We start from the raw sequence: 22268 nt of genomic DNA on the forward strand, positions 1-22268 counted from the left end.
AAAAGAGAAGAAAATGGAAGAGAGAGAAAAAGTTTTCTTAAATTTTAAGAAAAAAAAATAAAATTTTTTTTTTCTTATTTCTGTTCCATATGTGTTTTAGAAAAAAAATAAATTTGAAAGCAAAAACGCAAACAAACGCGTTTCTATTCCTTTTTTGTTCCCAGGAAAAAAAAAAAAAAAAACTGTTTTTAAATAGAAAAAAGAAGTGAAAACAAAGAGGCCTAAGTGTCCTTTCTCAAGGGTGACAAGAAAGAGCATTGATCGAATGCCCCCCACCAGGATTCATCTTTTAAACCTCGATTCAATGTCTGAACAAAAGATCACGAAAACAACCGACCACTCAATTTGGATCTCCCTTGCAGAAGCTCAAAGTCAGACTGCCAGATTCCTAGAGAAGTTTCGGCACAAATCGAAATGCTTGTGGAAATTGAACCCTATATTATAAGCAGAACATCCATGAGAGAATTAAACAAGTCATGTTGTGCACCCAATAACTTGCCTTTCCGGACAAACACTTTGTCGGCTCATTCCACCAACAATACAATGACCAGTCTCCAAGTCTCTCAAGGGAAAATTTTCTGGTCTTCACAATTTTACAATCTACATAAATCAATGAAGAGTTCATACAATCGATCCCGCTGGTTTCGTTTACTGCTGCATGTGACGGGGTATGCACGTTACAAAGAAACTCACCCAAGAATATGAACAGTGACTGGCAATGATAAGACTGCAGGCCTATATATTCAACGAACTGAGAGCCATGACCTTGCATTGTTCGTTCAAGGCCATCAATTGTGCTTCCTTCTTATCGAGAAGCATAGTCAACCTCACATTATCTTCCATGAGTTTCTTCACCTCCACCTCTTTTTGCATTTTCTCGCTCTCCAACTGGGTTGTTTTAGCCATTAGCCTGCTCCCATCCAAAATTTTGTTCAACTCCAGCAAAAAGATCACATGGCAGAAAGAAGTTTGCAGCAAAGACAAAATATGAAGCAAATATAAGGAAACACGAGTTGTGAAGATAGACCACATCGACATTCAAAAGCATGAGATAATACTTGAACAAACTTGGTGAAAATGCATTTGAGCAGCCCTGACTTATGACGCGTGATGAACTATACCGTAGCTTTAAATATAACTATCACGCATTGTCATAACGTTACCCCTAGCAAATGAAGACGAAGAAGAGAAACCATTTCAAAGTGACCCATAGAGGAAGAACAGGGCTGCTAAGCATGACAAGATGAATGAAAACCCAAACCACACAGTAAGGCAAATTAGATAAGTAGTAGCCAAGAACATCAGTGTATTACCGTTCAAAAAGCTTCTCCATTGTCTGAAATTGCTTTTCTGATGAGAGAAGAGTTTCTCGCACTGTAATAAGGCTGCTAACATACGATTTCAGAGACTCAAAATCACGCTTTACACGACTAAGCTCCACTTCATTTTCCTCAGCTCTTAGCCTCTGTCTAGATGTCTCCTCCACCAAATCCTCAACCCTTTGTCGCATCTCATTTAAAATACTGTTCGTACCCACAGCAAACCTCTCCATTTCTTCTAACTTTAGGGACATGCTCTCAATTTGAGCAGCCTTCCTCTTGATCTCTAATTGACCAAAAGTAACCTTCTCCTTTTCTATTGCAATTTCAGATTCAGCCAAAAGAACCCTCTTAACAAGAGATTCCATTAAATCAGTCACGATCTGCACCGACTTGAGCAATTCATCAATATAGACCATATCCTTTTCATTGAAGCAATCTTGCCGCTTGGCAGTTCCACTCAATGAATCTTGTCCATCTGAACCGACAATTAAAGAAAGATCAACATCCCTAGACATGCTAGGCAATGGACTATCACTTCTATCAACAAGTGCTGCACCTTCCATGTGTTTGACACCATATGATTCACGCAAGTACGGTTCAGCCATGACCATAGCCTTTGATTTTAAGTAGGTCAACAATTTTGCTATACTTTTCACCCTTTCCCATAGAACCTCTAGTTCCTTCCTTTCATCTTCGTCTGACACATGTAAACAAGCTTTTACGGCCTGAAGCTTGACTTGCAAAGCATCCACTCGTGTTTCCATCTGTGCCATCTCCTGCTTCCACATTTCAGGTGTTTGGCTTAGCTGGGTCTTCAGAGATTGCAAATCAAGACCTTCCCCAGCGGCCATCTCGACTTCAGAGACTTAAAAGAGCAAGCAAAACCAGAAATCTCAGGATCTGAATGCTAGAAACCATCTTGTGATCATAAGAGATAAAATGGAGGTAACTACACAAATCACTTCCATGAGAAGCATACACGAAGGAAAGAAATTACACATCTATCTCCTAGTAACATCATCTCTATACAAAATGAATTTGCATAGGAAATCAAAGATAAAAGATCCACAACTGTGATGTGCAAAAGACCAGCTGACAGAATCAAGCACCATGGCACAGATGTAACTGGACTTCAATATCAGCACTAGCTTCTCAGTTAACACCTATTAAAACTTCAAGCACATATATTTCCTATCCGAAAGGAAATATTTTGACATACAAATCTACCTAACAAAGAAAAATCTAACCTTGATCAGCTAGAAGATTCAACAAACAGAAAATCCTGGAACTGTAAAATTTTCCAGGTTCTGTGCATTCTAGGTCACCAGGGATAAAGGCTATAAAATTGAACCTTAGGACAGTTCAAAGTTAAAAGTACTATAAAACTACAAGATTAACAAATTGATTTGAAAAATCAAGATATCTGACAAGATATCGGAATTACATTGTAAAGTGTGTAAGAACCATGACGAGATTGACCATTTTATAACATTCATCAACTCTCATAATAAGAAGTGTAGAAGCAGCTAAAGAGCAATAAACATACAAGTCAACTCACATAATCTAGGGAGTTCAACATATATAGCAGCACAAAAACGTGAGATTGCCTGCAAAATATCCAGTCAAAATAACGTGAAGTTGACTATTTCGTAGGTGTAAAGACACATTTGATGAAAATAATAGATGAAAATTTTTTCTCAAATGTGTCAAATACAGATTGAAGACTAATATTAAGTGACCATTCCTTACAGGCTCACATTAAACCACCACATATCATCTACCAAGCTGTAGAAACTATACAAAGAATATACCTCTAAATCAGATAGTGCCTGTATTTAGCCAATGTCACAACTGAATGATGAAACAACTTAAAACCAGCAGAAAAAATGAAAAGGGAAGAACAAAGATTGAAGTAAGCTAAATCTATCCTATACGAGCAAAGCAACTCCACTTGACAATTGTGACGGCGTAAATCACCCTAAAAAATGAACATCTTATGGCTGACTGCACAAGGATATACTACAAACTGCAAGAATTCTCATACTACCCACACTTCCATTGCACTGCTAAAGCTGGCGAATCAACCAAAATAAGCTAGAGATCACACAGACCATCCACAGCACAAAATGAAAGTTCAACTTCAAGCTCAAGACTCCAACTCGGCACGCAGCCACACATTCCGTGAGACACAACAACCAATTCAACAAACGGGCATCCAAGGAAATTGCAGATCGTACCCAGAAAACCCCTAATTACCCACAAACCGCAGCACCATTCACTGTCGATGAGCTCCCACGCGGCGATCACTATTCACTGACCCGACAAGGCAAAGAGAAAACCTCCTCGGACTTCCCAAACCCTAGATACCGCCGATCACGACGGAAGCGCAATCAAAATCGAAACTTTGGGGCGACCCACGAAACCACGCGGAACCCAATGACCCCAGGGTGATCGAGAAACGATCCCAGAGCTTACCAAGAGAGAATGGCCAATTCGGCAGAAAAAAGAAAACCCCTTTCACTGCGATCGACGAGAGACGCAGCGAGAGAATTAGCAAAGTTTGAAGCTTTGGAGACGACGACGCGCTTTGTGACGGGGCCCCGGTGATGATTGCGCGTTCGGAATTGTATAATCGGAAGGTGAGCAATAGGGGATCAAGTTGGTGGTGCAGTTCCTTCTTCTCCTTCTCCTCCTCCTTCCTTTTATTTCCTTTTTGCTTCTTTTGAAAAATTTTGGGGGTTAATAATTGTGCATTAGCCCCTCGACTTTGGTGTTAATCTTATTCCGTCCCTTCAAAAAAGTTTTTCTCTCTGTTCGCCCCGCTTCCCTCCTACTTTTGATACAGCAGAAATTAAAAGCAAGAGTAATACAGTTGGGTGGTCCGGCTTGAGTTTATGACGTCGTGTTTACAATGAGATTGGTATTTAGATTTAAAAAGAATGGTAAAATTTCAAATAGAGGCCCAATGTGCCATCATCTCTTTTAAAAAGGGCTTAAAATGAATATTACTTTAAATAAGAATATAAAATGACTATATAAGTTTCAAATAAAATCTTGAAGTAGTTACGACTATTTTAACTAAGGGTCTAGCTTCGTCGATTAGTAAAAAATGACTGATTATGAATATTTTCATCCAAACACAATTTATATTAAATTAGATTTAAAAATTAAAAAGAAAATTTTTATAAAAAAAAAAAAAAAAGCGAAAATACCCATCATCGGTGGGTCAATAACAAGGGCCTATTAGTCATTGCCTCTAGTCAACGAAGGGTAGTCGGCCCTTGCCTAGGTGTCGACAATGGGGTGATAGCCACGAGCAAGGGAGGAGCCCTCCTTGCCATGCGTGTTCTTTTTTTGTTGTATAGTTTTTTTGGAAAGAAAAATAGAACAAATAAAGAAACAGAGAAAAATTTTAAAAGATGAAATTACCCTTGCTAAATAGTGATTTTATGCCATTTTTTTACGATTGATGTAGCCAACTAAGGCTTTTCTTTGAAAAATGATAGCACTTCGAGCATTTATTTGAAATAATGTCAATTTTAGGTTTTTATTGGTAAAAATGAGGATATGTAAGGCCTTATCTAGAATTTTCCCAAAAATAAGTGAATGCCAATTGTCGACTTAAGGGTTAGTGTTGACTTTAAATTGATGACGAATTGGATTGATTTTTGCTTCTTACTTTTATTTAGTTTAAATTCGGTAGCTTATGAACCTTAATTGCATTGTTTAATTTAAAACTTGTGAAATGTTTACTCCATATAGTTAATGACATTAGATTCGTATATTATTTTTTAACATTTTTTTAGTTTTACGTGTAAATCTATATATCAATCTCGATATATTAAGAAAGTTTGGAGTATTTCGAGTTAAAAAGCAAAAAAAAAAAGACAAAGCTCGTCCACCAAAATATTTATATTAAGCAAAAATTGAAAAAAAAATATATATCTAGACACACTCGAAGTCAATCGGGACCTTAACTTAATGAACTGGGGGGCATATTTTAATTACATGCTGAAGCCAGCTCACGACGTTTGTTCATTTTCCAAGAATATGGAAGCTATTTAATTGCGCCTGCGTGATGATCTCAAATGCGCTTGGAGAAATATATATTTTTTTCACGGGTTACTTTTTTCTTTGCTTAACAAAAGTCAACATAAACATCCAAAAGATTTTTATTTTTGGGAAATATGCTTGGACCTTTTTTTTATTCGAGACTTTGAAAGTTTTTAAAACTCTTACTGTTGGAGCATACAATATATACAGGTTATACGGGAGATTGAAATGATAAAAGCTCATATCAAGAACAACCGAGCAATAAGTTGATATTCTTTTCCAACCATTCCGTCAATTAAAGCATCTTCCTAAGAAAAGCAAAAGATTATTTCTAAATAAAATTAAGCTAAAAATAATTAAGATGCGTACCATATGATGAAAAGTAGATTAATATGGAAACGAGGAAAAATAATAAAAAAATAAAATAAAATAAGGATTCTGAAAAATCTATTCAACCCATATATATATATATATATATTTAAATAATAATTTAATTAATTTGCTTGTGATTAAGTAAAACAAAAGGGCAAGAAAAGAATCTGCAAAATCCAGCTAAGACTGTAGAAATAGTGAAAGCCATTTCGTGCCGACAGCTCCGTCGGCGGTCGCGTCCTCCGTCTTCGTCTTCGTCTTCTCCCGGGAGACCCTAGAGAGAGAAAGTAGCATCGCATCCCCGAATTCCTGCACCAAATCAGCCGATCGTACACGCACTCTCTCTCTCTCTACACGCCGCCGAGGGAGCCGCCGCCGCCGCAGCCGCCGCCGCGATGGGAGAGGGAAGGGAGGGCGACTGGGAGTGCGGCGGCTGCAACAACCGGAACTACGCCTTCCGCTCCTTCTGCAACCGCTGCAAGCAGCCCCGCCTCCTGGTCGACACCAAGACCCCCGCCGATTCCAAGTGGCTGCCCCGCATCGGCGACTGGATCTGCACCGGTCAGTCTCGATCTCGTCTCGTATCTCTCTCGCGTTGCTCGATGCTTCTTTTTTCTCCTTCCTCTGGTCGGTCCTGTTGGGAATCGGGGGAGCGCGGTTATGCGTTTCGAGTGTCGGCGGCGGGGTTTTCTGGATTGGTCTTGGGGGGTTGGCTGATGGTAGCGAGACTTAGCTGAGGTTTTGGTGTTTTCTCGGCCCTTCTTGAGACTTTGTAAAAATTGCGAGTTTTGCTTTAGCGATAAATAGGCGGAGGAATTGCTGGAGTCTGGCTCTGGCAATCTATGAGTAACTCATGGGAGATTGATGCAGTGATTATATGGAGTTAACACACCTTTTCTGTTTTTGTTGTCTCGCGAAGTTGGCCACTTTCTTGTCAATTTCAATGGCTAGGCATTGGGAGGAGGTTTAGCATGGTTTGAGAAGCATATCCATGAACTTGACGTTGGCTAATTGTGGTTCAGAGTGCTGTGTTTTACTGCTACAGCCCATCTTGTCCACCGAGCAATCTACCCAGTTAATATGGAGGAGAGTTATTAGTTTACATGAATAGGTCCTGAATTGTAGTGTTCAATTTGTTGCTGAAAGCTTGACCCCAAACTTAAGTGTTACTCATCACTTCAATGTAAAGGATCTGCTTTAGATGTCTTGGACGATATTAGAGTTTTATGCAGATAGTTCTTTGTATGCGATTAGGCTGAGTCAGCACAGTGCATGGTGTTTTTGTGTTTAAACCCTGGTTCACAATATATGTGTGGCTTTTCTTGTTGGTAACTATATGAAGCTGATAATTGTTTGAATGTATTTATTATTGCCAACTTATGTATGAAATTCAATATTCCCTCATTTGAAGTCAACTTTGTGAGCTTGCTCTCATTTAGGTTGAGTTTTTTGCATTGTTTTGTGTGTGTTGTGGTATGGGATGGACTGGTTGGTGTGCGTTTACTTGGCTTCCTTTGGTTCTCCCTGGCTGCATTCTGGGTTGGGTTTGCATGGGAATGGATCGATAGGTTGCACTAACAACAATTATGCATCAAGAGAAAAGTGCAAAAAGTGCGGGCAACCGAAGGAGGTAGCAGCAATGCCAGCAATTGCCATGCCTGGGGCTTCACTCCCAACTTATTCAAATTATTTTGCCAGGTCCCGAGGAGGACTGGAACAAAATATGAATCTTGGACTTGGATTAATGGGCAGTGGTGCTCTCAAGCAATCACTTCCATTGAACTCCTCCTGGTCTTTCGGGGAGGCTGATAACTATGGAATTCAGGCTTCTGTCTGGTCCCTGGGTGCAAACTCCAATCCCGGACATCCATTTGCAAATCCTATCAGTCAGTATCCTTCAGTTCCAAAAGGATGGCGCAATGGCGATTGGATATGCCAATGTGGCTTTCACAATTACTCATCTCGTTCGCAGGTATGGTTATACCATGTATATATTTCCTGAATGTAACCATTTCCTCTGATTTTGACTGAAGTAAGTTTTTTTTGGGGACAAGTCTGATTTGATCTCAATTTTCTTTGCAGTGTAAAAAGTGTAATGCTTCTATGACGCCAGGTACCTTTCATTTTGGTTGGCTTCTTCTCTCCCTAATTGTTTTGCTCCTTGTGATTTGCAATGCTCTGAATTACTCTGTCATTTAGCTACTAATTTTGTCAAGTACACATAGAGATTACCCTTTGGGTGAATTTCATGGTTACTTTTAATTTCCATACGTGTTTTCTTTTTACCCCTATAAGCAGTAGTGTTATGTCTCAAATCTTCATCATTTTCTTTTCCATGTCTGATATAATCCTGCCATTTGCTTGGTTTTTATTAAAAGCCCTTGGTATGAAGCGATTAGCATCTGAAGATCTTGTCCATGGGTGGGATAACAAGAGATTGAATGCAGGAACTGTGAGTTTTTTTCTAATATTAGTCATTTCACAAATATCATTTCTTGTGTATTCTGATTTTTATTCTTATATACCTTCTGTGAGAAATCAGACAACCGGGCTCCAGCAATCATATCCAGCATTTGATCAAATGGTTGGAACCAGTTCTGAACCTAGAACTGGAGCATATTCATCTTTTGGAAGTTCAGTTGCGGCTTCAAATATACAAGTCCAGATTCCACATCAAGCTGCAACACCTGCTCTTCTTGGAAAGGGGTAGGTTTTTGCTGAGATTGTTACTGTTGCAGTTTATACAAATATGTCCATCGAAGATTGTGCTTTTCACCGTGCTAACCTTTCAAAGTATATGGGTAAATGTGACAATGCCATAGGAAATACTTACCCAAGATGTCTTTTTGACTGTGTACTTAGCAGAGCAAAACAATGGCGACAGGGTGATTGGATGTGCACAAATTGCAATAATCATAATTATGCATCTCGAGCAGAGTGCAATAGGTTAGTTTCTAATTCAGTCTGCATATTTTGTGGTTGTTATGTATTGTACATCTTTCACATGTTTTCATTGCAAGTTACCACGTCAGCAACGTCTGCTTGCACACAAGTCATTCTGTTTTTTTAATCCTATTTAACCATGCATGTCATCCTTTTCTTTTCATTCTAGTATTGCCTAAACATGTCTGGAAGCCTGCTTCCTCTTCTCCATCTGTATACTTTGATAGGATAAAAACATGTCGATCTGCAACGATAAATGATAATCCGTGTAAGGGCAAGTGCATAGTTAATACTTTTTTTGGCTACCCAACTTTATGGTAGATTTGCAACCGAACGATTGTAACTATTAATTCTTGCTTCAGAAACTCAAAACAGAAACAAGGCATTGGACACAGATTTCACATCAAAGATTTACTAAAAGCACAATTACTTAGTGAATGTGTCTCAAGTTTCACATTTGAATCCAAGAGAATTTTCAGTGGGCTCATTCCTTCAGTTGAGTCTTTATGTAATGAACTGGATATTTGCCATGTTGCCAAGTTCAGAGAAATATACAACGGCAGTTCATGTAGTTTATTGATAAAGGTCGATTGTATAATCTGTATCAATTGTAAGTTTGTAACTTGTAAATATGTTATATGCAAATTGTTGTATTCTTTCTTTCGTAGACAAGGTAGAAGCTGCTACATTGTTTCCCAAAATTATATGTTCCCCCGCCCTCAATGTCAATCCTAGGTCAGTTACCATGTTCAAGTACCCACATTTACAAGCTTTTGTAAGCTGAGTCAAAGTAAATGGACCCACATTTTTTTGTTAAATGCTTCCTCTCCCAGGGGAGGGATCAAGAGTGCCGTGGAATTTTAAAAACTGAAATTTTAATGTTAACATGCTACTTATTGAAAATGTTGATATGCTGATTTGCTGTTGTTGTATGAGATTTGCTGATTGGTAAGATTGAACTGCTTTAACTTATCTTTTTTAGCTTTTATTCTATTTGTTCTGGCTAGATGGTCAAGTCTGCAAAAGGCCAGTATATCTGATCAGGCTTGACCTAGACAGATGGTTTTCTTTCTTTCTAGCTTTCTTTGTTTCCCTTTTTGGTTTTCTCGATCTTTGCTTCTGGGGAATGATATAGTGGCGCGAATGACTACCGTTTCTTTCTTGGACCAGCTCACTCTCTGTCTTTAAAAGTTCATTTTTTATTTTTTTTTGTAATGGTCATTGGCTGACCATCGGAAGGCTTTGTCTCTCCAGGTGTAAGACGCAAAGAACTGTACTTTCCCAACCTGTCAATGCTGTTTAATCGCAGATTCAGCGAGGCTCCCAGACCATAGGAGATTTTGTATTCGGCAGTTGAGGTTCTTTGCAATTTTTCTCTCTGTACCATGCCAAAACAGAAGCGAAAGCTCGAGACAAGCTTGCTTTATCTTTTCTTTTTTAGTTTGCTCATCATGGAATTTAGCTGGATATTCGATGGATTCCATTTGGACAGACAGACAGCGCGGGTGTAATGCTATTTGGTTGAGGGTCGCTTTGGCCCGCCTTATAAGTCTTTTGTCAGGGTCTTTGTTTTTGGTCTCAAAAGATGATTCATGAATTACAGAATACAGATTGTCTCATGTTATTCTGTCTCCTTTCACTGATGTTTTACGAATGTCCGTTTTCCAGCAATGTGCTGAAGGCAGCCTTGGAAGTCATTTAACCTTAGTGACATGCCGATCTTCGCCGTCCTCGGTGCTGAGTTGAAGGTATCACATACTAATGAACACTGTGCTTTAGAGATATGTGCATGGTCATACATGGATGCGCATCTCGTGCTCTTATGAGATGTTCTGTTTTGATTGCACTCCCACCGTGGCTTTTCTTCCTCTCGTACGGACATCGATCTGCTAACCGTAATAATTCAAACCCGGGACATAGACTGCCTAAGCGCAATCCCTACATCGTACTTTAGACATCCTTTTCTGCTACCTTTCAATCGCCCATTCCGCTGCCGATGCAAAAGTAACAGGTACGCTTATTACCGAGATTCAGCAGCTACGGTGCTCATGGAGCTGCTGGGTAGGCGGGAGCGTGATCGGGAATCCATTAGCTAATCTACATTTTTGGTTGTCCAAGGCCGGGAGAGTATCGCATTGCGAGACTAAGCAATGGATGCACTTTTTAAAGGAATCGATCCTTATGAGATATATAGCCTTTCGCTTTTCATTGATTAATTCATTTTTCCGAAGATTGTGGAAAACATAATTCGACTTTATAAAGTGCAAGATGCTCGACCTTATGCGGGGACATTCGTTCGTGGTCCTTTTTCATTCGATTTTCGAAATTTGAATGGTATTTTACACTTCGAAAGCAATTTCAACTCTTAAGGATGCTGTCACTTTAAAAGGTTCTTTTATAGAAAGAAACACCAGGGTCCGTTGTCATCAAATTAAGATATTTCTGATTAAAATTGCCCAATTGATTTTCCATTTTTGGACCTGGCTTCTCCTGTCTTACTCTTTTCTGATTCACTTCCCTCGACTTCTTCTAATTCTAACCACCCTTTCCTCACCTAACTCATTCCTTTAATGAACACCAAGTTAGCCGAGCGATACTCATGCGTACCGAATTACCAATAATGAACATTACATGCATAATATATCGTGTATGAGTTGTAGGAAAAATCACACGAATAACTCAATATCTTTTATATATTCTGATGGAGATCTTAACTTGTGGGACTTCACCGATGAAATAAAATTATTTTGATATTATTTGTTAACTCCTTTGCTGCACAATTGTGTACACTGTGGTTTAAAGCATGTGTGGAATCGATTAGATTTTTTTCTCACGTTTTATGATTAAGATGAAATTACACAACATAGCCAAGAGAACTTTAAGAAGATGAAATATTCAAATTTCGCTCCTTTTTTCACCAACTCGAGGCCTCAATTTTGATTCCAAAAAATTGTCCATCTAGGGAAGGAAAATCTCACGTGAAGTCGAGTGCTGACAGAATGTGGAAACTGAAGGACTTACTTGTAAAATATTTAGCCGCTAGGGTCTATTTCGGAACCCAACCTAAATCTCAGGGATCTTTCTCGGAATATTCTCGCCGGATTTCTCTTTCCTATTCTTCTTTTCTTTTTCTTTTTCTTTTTTCTTTTTTTTTTTGGTCGAAGCAATAAATCCATGAACAACAAATTTAAGAGGAAATAAAAAAAATCCCGTTTTTCTTCGTCCGCAAGCTCTCTCTCTCTCTCTCTCTCGCTCGCGGGCTCCCGACGCACCACCAACCTCCTCCGGCAACCACCGCAATCGCGAGCGCGCGTGCGCGATCCGCACCTCCGGCCTCCGCCATGGGCGACGGCGTCCCCGCCGGCTCCGGCTCCGGCTCCGGCTCGGACGATCCGTTCCTCCGCAAGTACCAGCGGTCCGAACTCCGGATCGCGTCGGAGTTCCTCACGACCTGGCTCCCGTTCCTCTCCAGAGATCTCTGCCCCGGCTGCACCGACAGCCTCGCCCATCGCATCCGCTCTCTGACTCAGGTGGCCTTCCCCCATCTTCGTCGCTCTCGCCGCGCACGCGTTCTTCGCTTAAAATTCTGATGAAATTTTCTTTTATTAGCTGCGAGGTTGAATTCTTTAGTTTCGCTTCATTCCGAGCGGATTGTTCAGTTACGGTTTACTTCGTGTTCACTTTGAATTTGCAAAGTTAGTTTTTTCTTTTTTTTGGTGGAATGTTTATGTTTCCATGTAGTCGTCGGTTGAGTTGGTGTTTGATGTTCTTCTGATGAGTGTGATTTGTACTATAGAAGTTGATGGAGATGCGGAACTCGCGAAACCGGAGGAGAATGTGGATCCGTTGTCTCCGGATGTCAAGGGAGAGCAGGGGATGGATGAGAACGGTATCGACAACCGGAATTTAGGAGAGAGCGGGGACGATGAGGGCGAGACGAATTCGTTGGGGAGTTGGAAGGATGGGGCGCAGGGGTGCTTCGAGGGCACTCCGGAAGCCTCCACTAGTAGCTTGGCTCAGGAGTCTCCTTCCGTCAGGACTTCAAGTTCGCACATGTCTTGGGCTGACATGGCTCAGGAAGATGAGCTGGAAGAGGAAGATGACCAGGAATCCAACAAACGCTTGGCTGATACGAACAGGTTAGCTGAAGAGTCGAGGGTGTCTGCCGTTTCGGAGAAGCCGAAATTGCCCAGGGAGCAAAGGGAGCACATACGGTTTATGAATGTGAAGAGGAATAAGGATTTTATATGTCTAGAGAGGGTTGACGGGAAGCTCGTGAATATTCTACAGGGAATTGAGCTCCACACTGGTGTTTTCAGTGCTGCAGAGCAGAAGAGAATAGTTGACTATGTGTATCAGCTTAAGGGCATGGGCAAAAGGGGAGAATTGAAAGGTCAGTTTCCCCTTTTATCAAACTGTGCTTAATTTTATTATTTTGAGCTCTGACACAATTTGCTTTTGTGTTGAGCTGTGTGGTTGGTTATAGTTGATTGAGTTGACTCTGAACTCCGACACAGTTAGCTTTTATCCCACTGTGCTTAATTTTCTAGCTTACCCATTGGCTTGAGCTTCACTTGAATAAATAAAATGCAGTGTTTTGGTGACATCCTGGACTAGGTAACGATCTACTAAATCAAAACATTGTGAAGCACATATTCAAGATAGAGATTGACAGTGTTATCTATGTAAGTCTGGATTATAATAACAGGACAATTTGAGAAAAGAGGACCTTTTCCAATGACAGATGCAAGATATGAAGTCAACATAGCTACAGACTTGCTTCGAGTAGAAGGCTAGTGAGCAAATTAGTGAACTGCATTTTTCTCATTAATTACTGCTATAAAGTTGAAATGTTGGCTTACTCAGTACATTCTTTTAGCCAATGTTTCACTTAAGCAGTTCTATGTGTCTTCTCTGCTTACTAGTTTGGCTGTGGACCTCCCTCACACTGGGTGCTGGAAACAATGTGATATAAGCAGGCTTTTATGGCAGGTCATCATGTCAAGAGAAAACATGCGTAGAAAAACTCATGAATAAGTAAATTTAGTAAAGATCTTTGATATATGGATGCGTGATTGCCATAGAAGTTACAGTAATAGATATGAGAAAAGGTGCAAAAAATTATATGGCGAGCTTTAATTTGTAGGAAGACACTGTTGCTGTTGATGTTTATTATATGTTCTGGAGTTTCACAAACAATGTCTTTGATTTTATCTGCACCTATAAAAATGCTTGCCACAGGTTTGTGACCTGTTTATTATCTTTGCATAACAAAAAAAATTTGTGCAAGATTATCTTGTTTGCAGGAGTCGGGAGGTAGTACTCAATGGACTGGCTTGTTATTGTTTGAAGATTTGTCTTGTAATAGTTTATGAGCAGAGGAACTAGACAGAGATCATCATGACTTTTGTTTTGTCTCTTGTATGTCCTTTGCCAGATCTTGTTACTCTCCCTTTGCTGTTCTTGTGTTTGCACTTAAAGGAACGAGAGTATTCTTATACCATGTTTTAGCTGTTGCATACCCTGAGCATAGTTTATAAAGTTCTCTTCAGATCTAGCTGTGGAACTTGCCCTTGCCTTGACCTTCTAATATGAGGCAAAGTTTTATGCTTGGATCTTGAAGGTAGTGAAATATGACATCTTCTCATGATTCTTGGTCAAGATTTATTTGATCCTTTTCTCCTGGGAGGTCATTCAAGGGCTTCACTGTTATGTTGATTTGGCATTTTGTCAACTGGTGTATTTGATCACTAGACGAGAATCAAATTCTGTGGTACAATTAACTATATGTTTAACACATTAAATGCACTTTTTTTATTTTAATTTAATTTTTGCTTCTGCTACTTTATTTTCATTATCTCTTGTTTTCTGTCAACCTTCTTCATGCTCTCGAGCATGCATTGCAATTGCATTGGCTTGGTTTCAACTGTTCATTCCTATCCTAAGTGTAATTTATTGCCATTTACTTGTAAACCGGACTTTGCATGAAATCTTGCACCAAATTGCATACTGTGTTCCTATGTGCAATGTGAAGTTGTTTCAATTGGTTTTTTAAAGATAGAATGTCATCATGAGCCAATGATCACGGCATTCTTCTAGGAGAGACTTGCAATCGACAAACTCCGGAAATCAGAATTGAACCATAAATTGAGAGTGAGATATGGTCTTCAAATGCTGATTATCAAATACCAGCGCATCACATTCACATTGGCTTAAATGGGGTTCAGGGACCCTTCTCGTTATCATCCTTATTGTATTGGTCTAGAAGTTGTGATCTTGATAATATTTTATGGGATGAATTTATTAGTTGGTCAAGTCATTTCCAATAGGTTGGTGCTTTGGTTCTAAAATCAGGGAAGTTCAGAGCCTCAACATGAAGAGTAATCTGAATAATTGTTTTAATGTGAGGAACTACAAAACTTTATGCTGGCCACAAGCACTAAATGTGATTCACTGATCTGACAAGTATCTTCATGTCATTGAAATTTTTTCATTTGATATTCCTTTTCTACTACAGTTGCTGACTTCTGATATATGGGGACTTGGACAAGTTCATACCACCTGTTTGAGTGAATTATGAACTTCTGAATTGTACTGCTGATGTACCCTTGCTAAAATCAGCTATTTATTGTATGACTCTTCTGCAAACAACCTTTGATTCATTCTCAATGGTGATAGACCTAAGGTTGTAAAGGATCAGGATCCTACTTAGGATTAATGGGATGCCTGAAGGATTTGATCATAAAATTGGATTGAGGATTGTAATGTCTTTAAAATTTGAACAACATAAAAATTTTGAATAGCAGTACAGAATTTACTAATTATGAAAATTGTGTTACATCGGAACTTAAATATGTGTGCTATAAAGCTCATGCCATCTTTAAACTAGATTTACAGGAAAAGTCAATGTTTCTATAACCTGAACATCTAATTAGGGAGATTGCAATGTTAGGATTTATTGAAATTGGATTGGTCAGATATATAAGATAGTATCAGTCTGTGATTTTTGTTCACTTAGGATTGAGACCATATAAAGATCCCAACGTATTAATATCCTGTTAAGACCCAGATTGTTTCTTAAGTTTTGAATGCTAGGATCTTACAAATCATGGTTAAACCAATTGCCAGATTTTATTAGATCCATTTTCATCCTTCACTTAGGGCCCTGAAGTGTTTATGCCTTGGCAAAGCACATTGGATTGCCATATATAACATGTAAATACTAGTATAGGAAACATTTTGAAAGCACGGTCGGTTGTCTGTGGTGACAATGAAGTACCAAATAAGAGTTGCAGATTCTTTCCGCCAATTAGGCCAATATCTCTCTGCATGATCATAGATCAGCTAAAAGATCATTGTGTCCATTCATTCTGTTTAGTATAAAATTGATTCTGCTTTCAGTTTCACTCCTGACTAATGGCCTTGACCAAATGGTACTTTGATGAGTTGCATATTTGGTAATGGAAACTTTGGAAATTTTCCTTTCATTCCTTTCTAGATATTCCCTATTTCCTTTTCCGGCTCCATTATTTATGTCAAGACTGATTTCACTCATTGGCATGACTGATCGTCTTTTTTATTGTTCTTTTTCAGAGCGGACATACACAGCACCACAAAAATGGATGAGGGGAAAGGGACGCATAACTATTCAATTTGGTTGCTGTTACAATTATGCAACGGCAAGTTTCTAAGGAAATAGATAAACGATTTACTTTCTTTCAAAGAAATTTCTGGTGTAACTATGTGATTGATTGGTCTCATGATTGACTAATACGGAAAGGCCTTATTATCTGATATTTACTCATTGCAGGATAGAAATGGAAATCCACCGGGAATTCTTCAGAATGAAATGGTTGATCCATTGCCTCACCTCTTTAAGGTTATTATAAGAAGATTGATTAGGTGGCACGTATTACCTCCAACGTGCATACCTGATAGTTGCATCGTCAATATTTATGAAGAAGGGGACTGCATACCTCCACACATAGACAACCACGATTTTGTTAGGCCATTCTGCACTGTATCATTTCTTAGCGAGTGTGACATTGTTTTTGGATCAAAGCTGAAGGTAATTGCTGCTGGTGATTTTGATGGGCCTTATAAGGTTCCTCTTCCAGTAGGGTAAGTATAAAGAGCCTTATATGTTCTATGCGATTGCAGTTACATTCTAAATTATATGCTCCACGCTACCTGCCAAGCAGTTTGTTTAGAGTATTTTTTTTGTTGTTCTCTGGAATCTTAAAATCTATCTTGTCCTCCAGATCTGTTCTTGTTCTAAATGGAAATGGGGCTGATGTGGCAAAGCATTGTGTTCCTGCAGTCCCTACAAGGAGGTATAAGGATTCTGTTTTTATCTGCTTGTGATTTCTTGGCTTGATTGTTTTAGCCCTTTATTTCCTTCTTTCCAGGATATCCATCACATTTAGGAGAATGGATGAATCTAAAAGGCCCAAAGATTATGTTCCAGAACCTGATTTGCAGGGAATTCAGCCATTGCAGTATGAAGCGGAAAGATCTAAGAGGTCAAATTCGTATGGAACAGACCGACATTCAAGAAGGTATCTTCCTAGGAGAGAGGCTTACAATGGTTCAAGGGGATACACAGAGAGAAATGATTCACGTTCAGAGCCTCACTATTCACTTCAAATTCATCGAGGGCCTTCGAGTAGACGAAGGGTCAGGGTAAATGTGGACAGCTAGTGGCTGCATCTTTGTTAATGCCCTTACAGTTCAAGAGGAATGGTCCATTTGGACCATCATCATTTATATTTATATCTCTGGATCTGGTTGACGTGTGGTTGTTTTGTGGCCTTTCTACCTGGTAAAGTCGCTTTTAAGTTCCCATTTTCAGTATCTGAGGATCTAATGAACACCATCATGTCTCTTTTGCCGTGGTGGTACATAACTTGGAGATTCTTTAGATGGAGATCAAAATGCGGCAAAACATCTGGTTATAAATACATTTGTATATCAGATTGAGTGTGCACATATGTGAGCTGGAATTTTCTGCAAGTCATGGACGGCCTGGGTCGACATCAGTATGTATCAGAGTTAGGGGAGCTTTTTCAACTCGGTACAGCATTTAGCTTGCTATAGGGTTGCATAAGATTCGTGGAAGCTATGTATTCATTGTAAACGTGTAAAGATTTGGTTAAGGATTGTAGGGGCTATGATATGATTTTATTTTGAAGTTTTTCCTGCCTTTTTTTGTCATATAAGGGAGTGTTTAGTGATGGGTGTATTTGATCGGCCGTACTTTGTCTGATGGGTCTCATACCAAACAGAGAGTTGATATGTGAACTTGTGTTCTGCTCCTGATGCTCTGTTAAGGTTGTGCATTGTGACATGGAGAAACGTGGCTTGATGAACTTAACGGAAGCATAGCTCTAACTTTAGTCTTTACATTTAATTTGACGGCGATGATGTTTGGATTTGGGACTGATCTAAGAAACTGCTGCGAGAAAGACCCGATGTGACAATTTTACCAGATACATGCTAGCCGTTAAAAGATTGTCGCTATAACAAATCTTTTAGATATTATTGGAGGCTAGAGATCGGACCCTGCTTTCATGTAGCACGTATCCTTGTTAGCCTTATCCTGGCGTTAGACAGCATGTTGAGGTGTGGATATTGCCTGATGGTTCTCTTGGGTTTCAAACTCCTGAAGATTTGCTTTTGTATATTTTATCCAGATTATTTGTGGATATAACTGCACTATTACTAGCATCTGTTGTTCGACCTGAACTGGATAAAGGGGTGAAATAGAAAAAAATGGGTTATCTTGTATTATTGCTTATACTTGCAGTACGGTCCTGGCACACTGTTAAATGAGTAATGAACTTCACCTCCGATTCGTAGCATATACCAAACTAGAGAGGGGAAAAGAAGGGAATTAGGGTATATCATATGATTGAGCTGTTTCTCTTAGTTTATCTTCCAAATTTCAACTTTACATACGACCGACTTCCTCTCCCTTAGAAAATAGTATCTTCAAGTTCCTTTCCGAAAGGCTGCTCATTCAGGTCCACTTTAATCTCTGCAATTCGTGATCAAACGATCCTCAGTTAAGACATCACGAGCAGAGTACATGTGCCTCCACAGCCGATCTTGCTCTGCAGTTGATTCTTGACAGAGACAGACATGCTTTAACGAGTGTCGAAACATGCTGACCCACTCGTAGAGTTTCTCACATCCACATCCGCTTAAGAAACAAGCTCTTCTTTCCTGTGGTCCCCTTTGACACTTAGTCAATAAGGTGCATTCAATGGGGTTTGGCACAGAGGTTTTAAGAACCTAGTGAAAAGAGTTTTTGCTTGCTGCTGGCTGGTTGTGGCTGTGGGTCAGACAAAGTACGTTCACATATCCTTTCCTCTCCTTTAATATTAAACCTAGCCTTTGTTCAAAAAAAATATTAAACCTAGCCGATGCTAAAGCCACAGTGCCAAGACAAGATGGTCCACATACTAGGAAATCACCCCCCTCTCCTAAGCAAGTACAATGTGAAGTGAAGAGAAAACACTTCCCATGAAAAAAGTGATTCTTCCATAGCTTCAGAATCTTCAAAAGAGGGTTTGGTACGTGGGAGTGTGTCCATTTCGAGTAAGTTCTCTCTCTCTCTCTGCCCACTTTATAATGATGAAAAATCTGCATTGATTGGGGCATTGAAATCATGTACACTACATATGCATCAGAGAAGTCTTTCAAGACCCATATCAAAAGAAGGGGGAAAAGGTGGTGGCCCCCCTGGTCTTTGCTTCCTAGAGTGAGCAAAAGGGAGCGAAGAGGCTAAAAAGGCAAAACCCAGAAATCTTCAGTAGCAGTCTAGAGAGAGAGAGAGAGAGAGGGAGGGAGGGAGATATGGAATGATTCTTGATGTGTCCATGGAGATATGGAGAAAAAAATAGCTTCAAGAAGATGATTACGGGAAAGAAAAGATGGTGGTGGTGGGGTCTGCACGCTAGCCCTTTCTTCCTCTCCCTCCCTCCCTCTCTGTCTCTCTCTCTCTCTCTCTCACAGAGAATGACAGACATAGCTTCACACTGGCAAATCAGAGAGTGATCAAAGATGAAATAGGACTAGGGTTGATGGAACCAGAGACATATCATTCCTGATTCTATGGATGAAAATTCTAGTGGCACATACAGAAATAAATCCTCATGAGTAGCTTATTTTTTACCCTAGTTATGTAGACCAATGACACTCAAATGAATTTTTACCTCGTTGTTAAGGGACTTAATGAAATATCACGTCACGTTGATTTTTCATAAGGATTGGATACACATTGTCGAACAGGTCGATGTTTCTAAAAAGGATTGTGATAACAATTAATCCATTTATGATGGCTGTGATTAGTAATAACCGCAATTGATCCGATGGAATCGTGAAAGAACATGCACAAATAATCCATCATTAGTCTCACAGAGAGAGAGAGAGAGAGAGAGAGAGAGAGTGCGTGGGTAAATGCATGATAAGGAAAGGCAAATCTCATGATGGCAGTGTCAAGATCAACCAAAGAACGCAATCTGCAAAAGTGTTTCTTGGCGAGGGAGAGAGGAGCAGTCAGAATTGTCGAAAAATGGAATTTAGACTGCTGCAGGTTGAAATCAAGGAAGAGACTGAAAATTCTATGGGCCCGAAACCCAACACAGAAGGGGATTAAACCCTTTTCTCTTTCCCGGACGACCTCATGATACTTGAAGACAATATAAGAAAAAATAATGTTCCTTAGCTTTTTAGACCCAGACTCGTAGGAGCAGTGTCTTGTTTGCATCCCATTGATTGATGAATCTATTGCTTCACTCGCCTCGTTCGAATTTATTTAAACTAAGATGTGAATATCTCCTGGAAACAAGACGCCAAGTACCGTTTTTCATCTTGCCCTTATGAACAGTGAGCACAAGGAGTGATGGAAATGAACAACACCCTGTGGAAGTCCGGCACAACCTTCGCAAAGAAAAGTGAAATTCATGTAGCGCAAGGTCATCTAATAGCAGCCTCCTGTCATAGACCAAGAAGAGTTTGCATCTACTCCGCACTGGAGACGTAACGCATCTTGTCTTGCTTTCTATCATACGTCTGTTCCAGATGCAAATGGATGTGTTCTTGCAGGCCTTAGACCACTGCTAAATGACTTGCAAGACTTACTTCAGATGAACAACTTTTTACATGGAAAAAACCATGTAGGCCGTACATGTACATGTGCTGTAAAGAAGGATTGTTTGCACCGTCAAGTATATTACCTAGGACAATATGATACAAGCACCGCCTTTCATATTTCTTTTATAAATAATTTATTTTCTGTTATTGATAGTTTTTCCTTTCGTTCTCTGGCCTATCTTGTCACCGGTACCTGACAGAGAAATGGTTACTCCAACCGCAAGTTCTTGACAAAGAGAAGGGAAGGGAGGCAAGTTGCATGTCCTCGGAACGTTTAGTTGGTGCGACTTGATTTGGCTCGTTGCCTCTTTTTAATAATAAACCCAGCATTGTCTTTTTAAACCGCATAACTTACTAACGCACCGAGGATCAAAACACTTGACGCAGCAGGCATCCAACATATGGTTTTTGGCTAAAGAATTGGGTTGCTGATTAAGCTATTTGGGTCCCCACGTTTTCCAAAATGGTATATGTAAGCGATTCCAACGATCCATTTGCATCTTAATATCCGAGGACAGCTTAAAGTGGCCACGGATTTGCTTCATTTTCATCAGCATTCACGGATGAATTATGAACCTGGCCTTTTCTAAAGAAGAGCGGGCTGACAACAAGATTTGAAGGAAAACTCCTTAGTGTTCAGAGCCTTCTGATCATCACTACATATCGGAGAGATCATGCAGAAGAAGGTTCACAGAGCTTATATTGTAACATAGCCATGCTGAAGTACCAAGATTTTTATCAGAAACATTCCTGGTAGGGACGAAATATTTCCACAACAGGGACTATTCCATCAACTATGTGATAAAGTGGATGGTATGGCTTGGTAGAATTAACTTCCATGCAGGGGATGGAAATGCAAGATATGGACACCCTATCTTCCATGTGCTTTTGGGTTTTAGTAATTGCACAACTCTTCCATTTGGAAAAGAGAGGAAGACAATTGTATTTTCTATTATTTCCCACGCAACGATATATAAGATTTAAATTCATAGTCAAATTAGTACAAAAACGCAAAACCATTGGCAACATGGCAATCCAACGGAAACTTATAATGGTCCTCTATTGCTCGAAAAACATCATTATGCTAGAGTCTCAAATCATGCGATTTTAGTGGGGCTATTTGATTATTTTGCTATTACTTTTCCGTTTTCCTTGCAAATAATTTGTATGTTTTGAAACTAGATTGATGATTCTCTGTCCGCTTAGTACCCATATACACACTACCGAAATTGAATGGTGAAGTTCCTTTAGAGAGATGGAGGTCTAACTAAAGAAAGGTGAAGAGAGGTGAATAACATAAAACCCTAGCGAGTAACGGAAGATCATTTTGCAGGAATGACCAACCAAGTAAAAGAGCTATAGGCACAATCTCCTCATCATCTTTGCTCCAAAAGTCCCCAATTTACAGTTCTGCCCTTGAGG

The 22268-nt window shown here is 39.6% G+C and overlaps 3 protein-coding genes across 5 annotated transcripts; 2 read left to right on the forward strand and 1 right to left on the reverse strand.

Annotated features, from left to right (window-relative positions):
• Positions 1 to 418: 418 nt before the first annotated feature.
• LOC104422752 (optineurin) lies at positions 419 to 4006 on the reverse strand. 3 transcript variants are annotated; one of them, XM_039303594.1, is made up of 4 exons: positions 3798 to 4006; positions 2881 to 2929; positions 1314 to 2187; positions 419 to 910 (listed from the first exon to the last, which is right to left on the reverse strand). In XM_039303594.1, the coding sequence occupies exons 3-4, from the start codon at positions 2171 to 2173 to the stop codon at positions 736 to 738; spliced, it is 1035 nt and encodes a 344-aa protein (XP_039159528.1). In that variant the 5' UTR covers positions 2174 to 2187; positions 2881 to 2929; positions 3798 to 4006; the 3' UTR covers positions 419 to 735. The 3 variants fall into 3 exon arrangements, with proteins under 3 accessions (XP_039159528.1, XP_010033478.2, XP_010033479.2); XM_010035176.3 differs by lacking the exon at positions 2881 to 2929; XM_010035177.3 differs by lacking the exons at positions 2881 to 2929; positions 3798 to 4006 and adding an exon at positions 3560 to 3791.
• Positions 4007 to 5920: 1914 nt separating this feature from the next.
• LOC104422753 lies at positions 5921 to 10323 on the forward strand. Its single transcript, XM_010035180.3, has 7 exons — positions 5921 to 6308; positions 7316 to 7719; positions 7830 to 7860; positions 8126 to 8199; positions 8290 to 8453; positions 8613 to 8693; positions 9945 to 10323. The coding sequence occupies exons 1-7, from the start codon at positions 6143 to 6145 to the stop codon at positions 9991 to 9993; spliced, it is 969 nt and encodes a 322-aa protein (XP_010033482.1). The 5' UTR covers positions 5921 to 6142; the 3' UTR covers positions 9994 to 10323.
• Positions 10324 to 11886: 1563 nt separating this feature from the next.
• Positions 11887 to 18065, forward strand: LOC104422754 (RNA demethylase ALKBH9B). The gene is made up of 6 exons (XM_039303573.1): positions 11887 to 12220; positions 12711 to 13083; positions 16284 to 16369; positions 16501 to 16811; positions 16952 to 17023; positions 17099 to 18065. Exons 1-6 carry the CDS (start codon positions 12032 to 12034, stop codon positions 17388 to 17390), a joined length of 1323 nt encoding a protein of 440 aa, XP_039159507.1. The 5' UTR covers positions 11887 to 12031; the 3' UTR covers positions 17391 to 18065.
• The last annotated feature ends 4203 nt before the right edge of the window (positions 18066 to 22268 follow it).

The sequence above is a fragment of the Eucalyptus grandis genome, chromosome 10 (genome assembly GCF_016545825.1).
Source record: "Eucalyptus grandis isolate ANBG69807.140 chromosome 10, ASM1654582v1, whole genome shotgun sequence".
Classification (NCBI taxonomy): domain Eukaryota; kingdom Viridiplantae; phylum Streptophyta; class Magnoliopsida; order Myrtales; family Myrtaceae; genus Eucalyptus; species Eucalyptus grandis.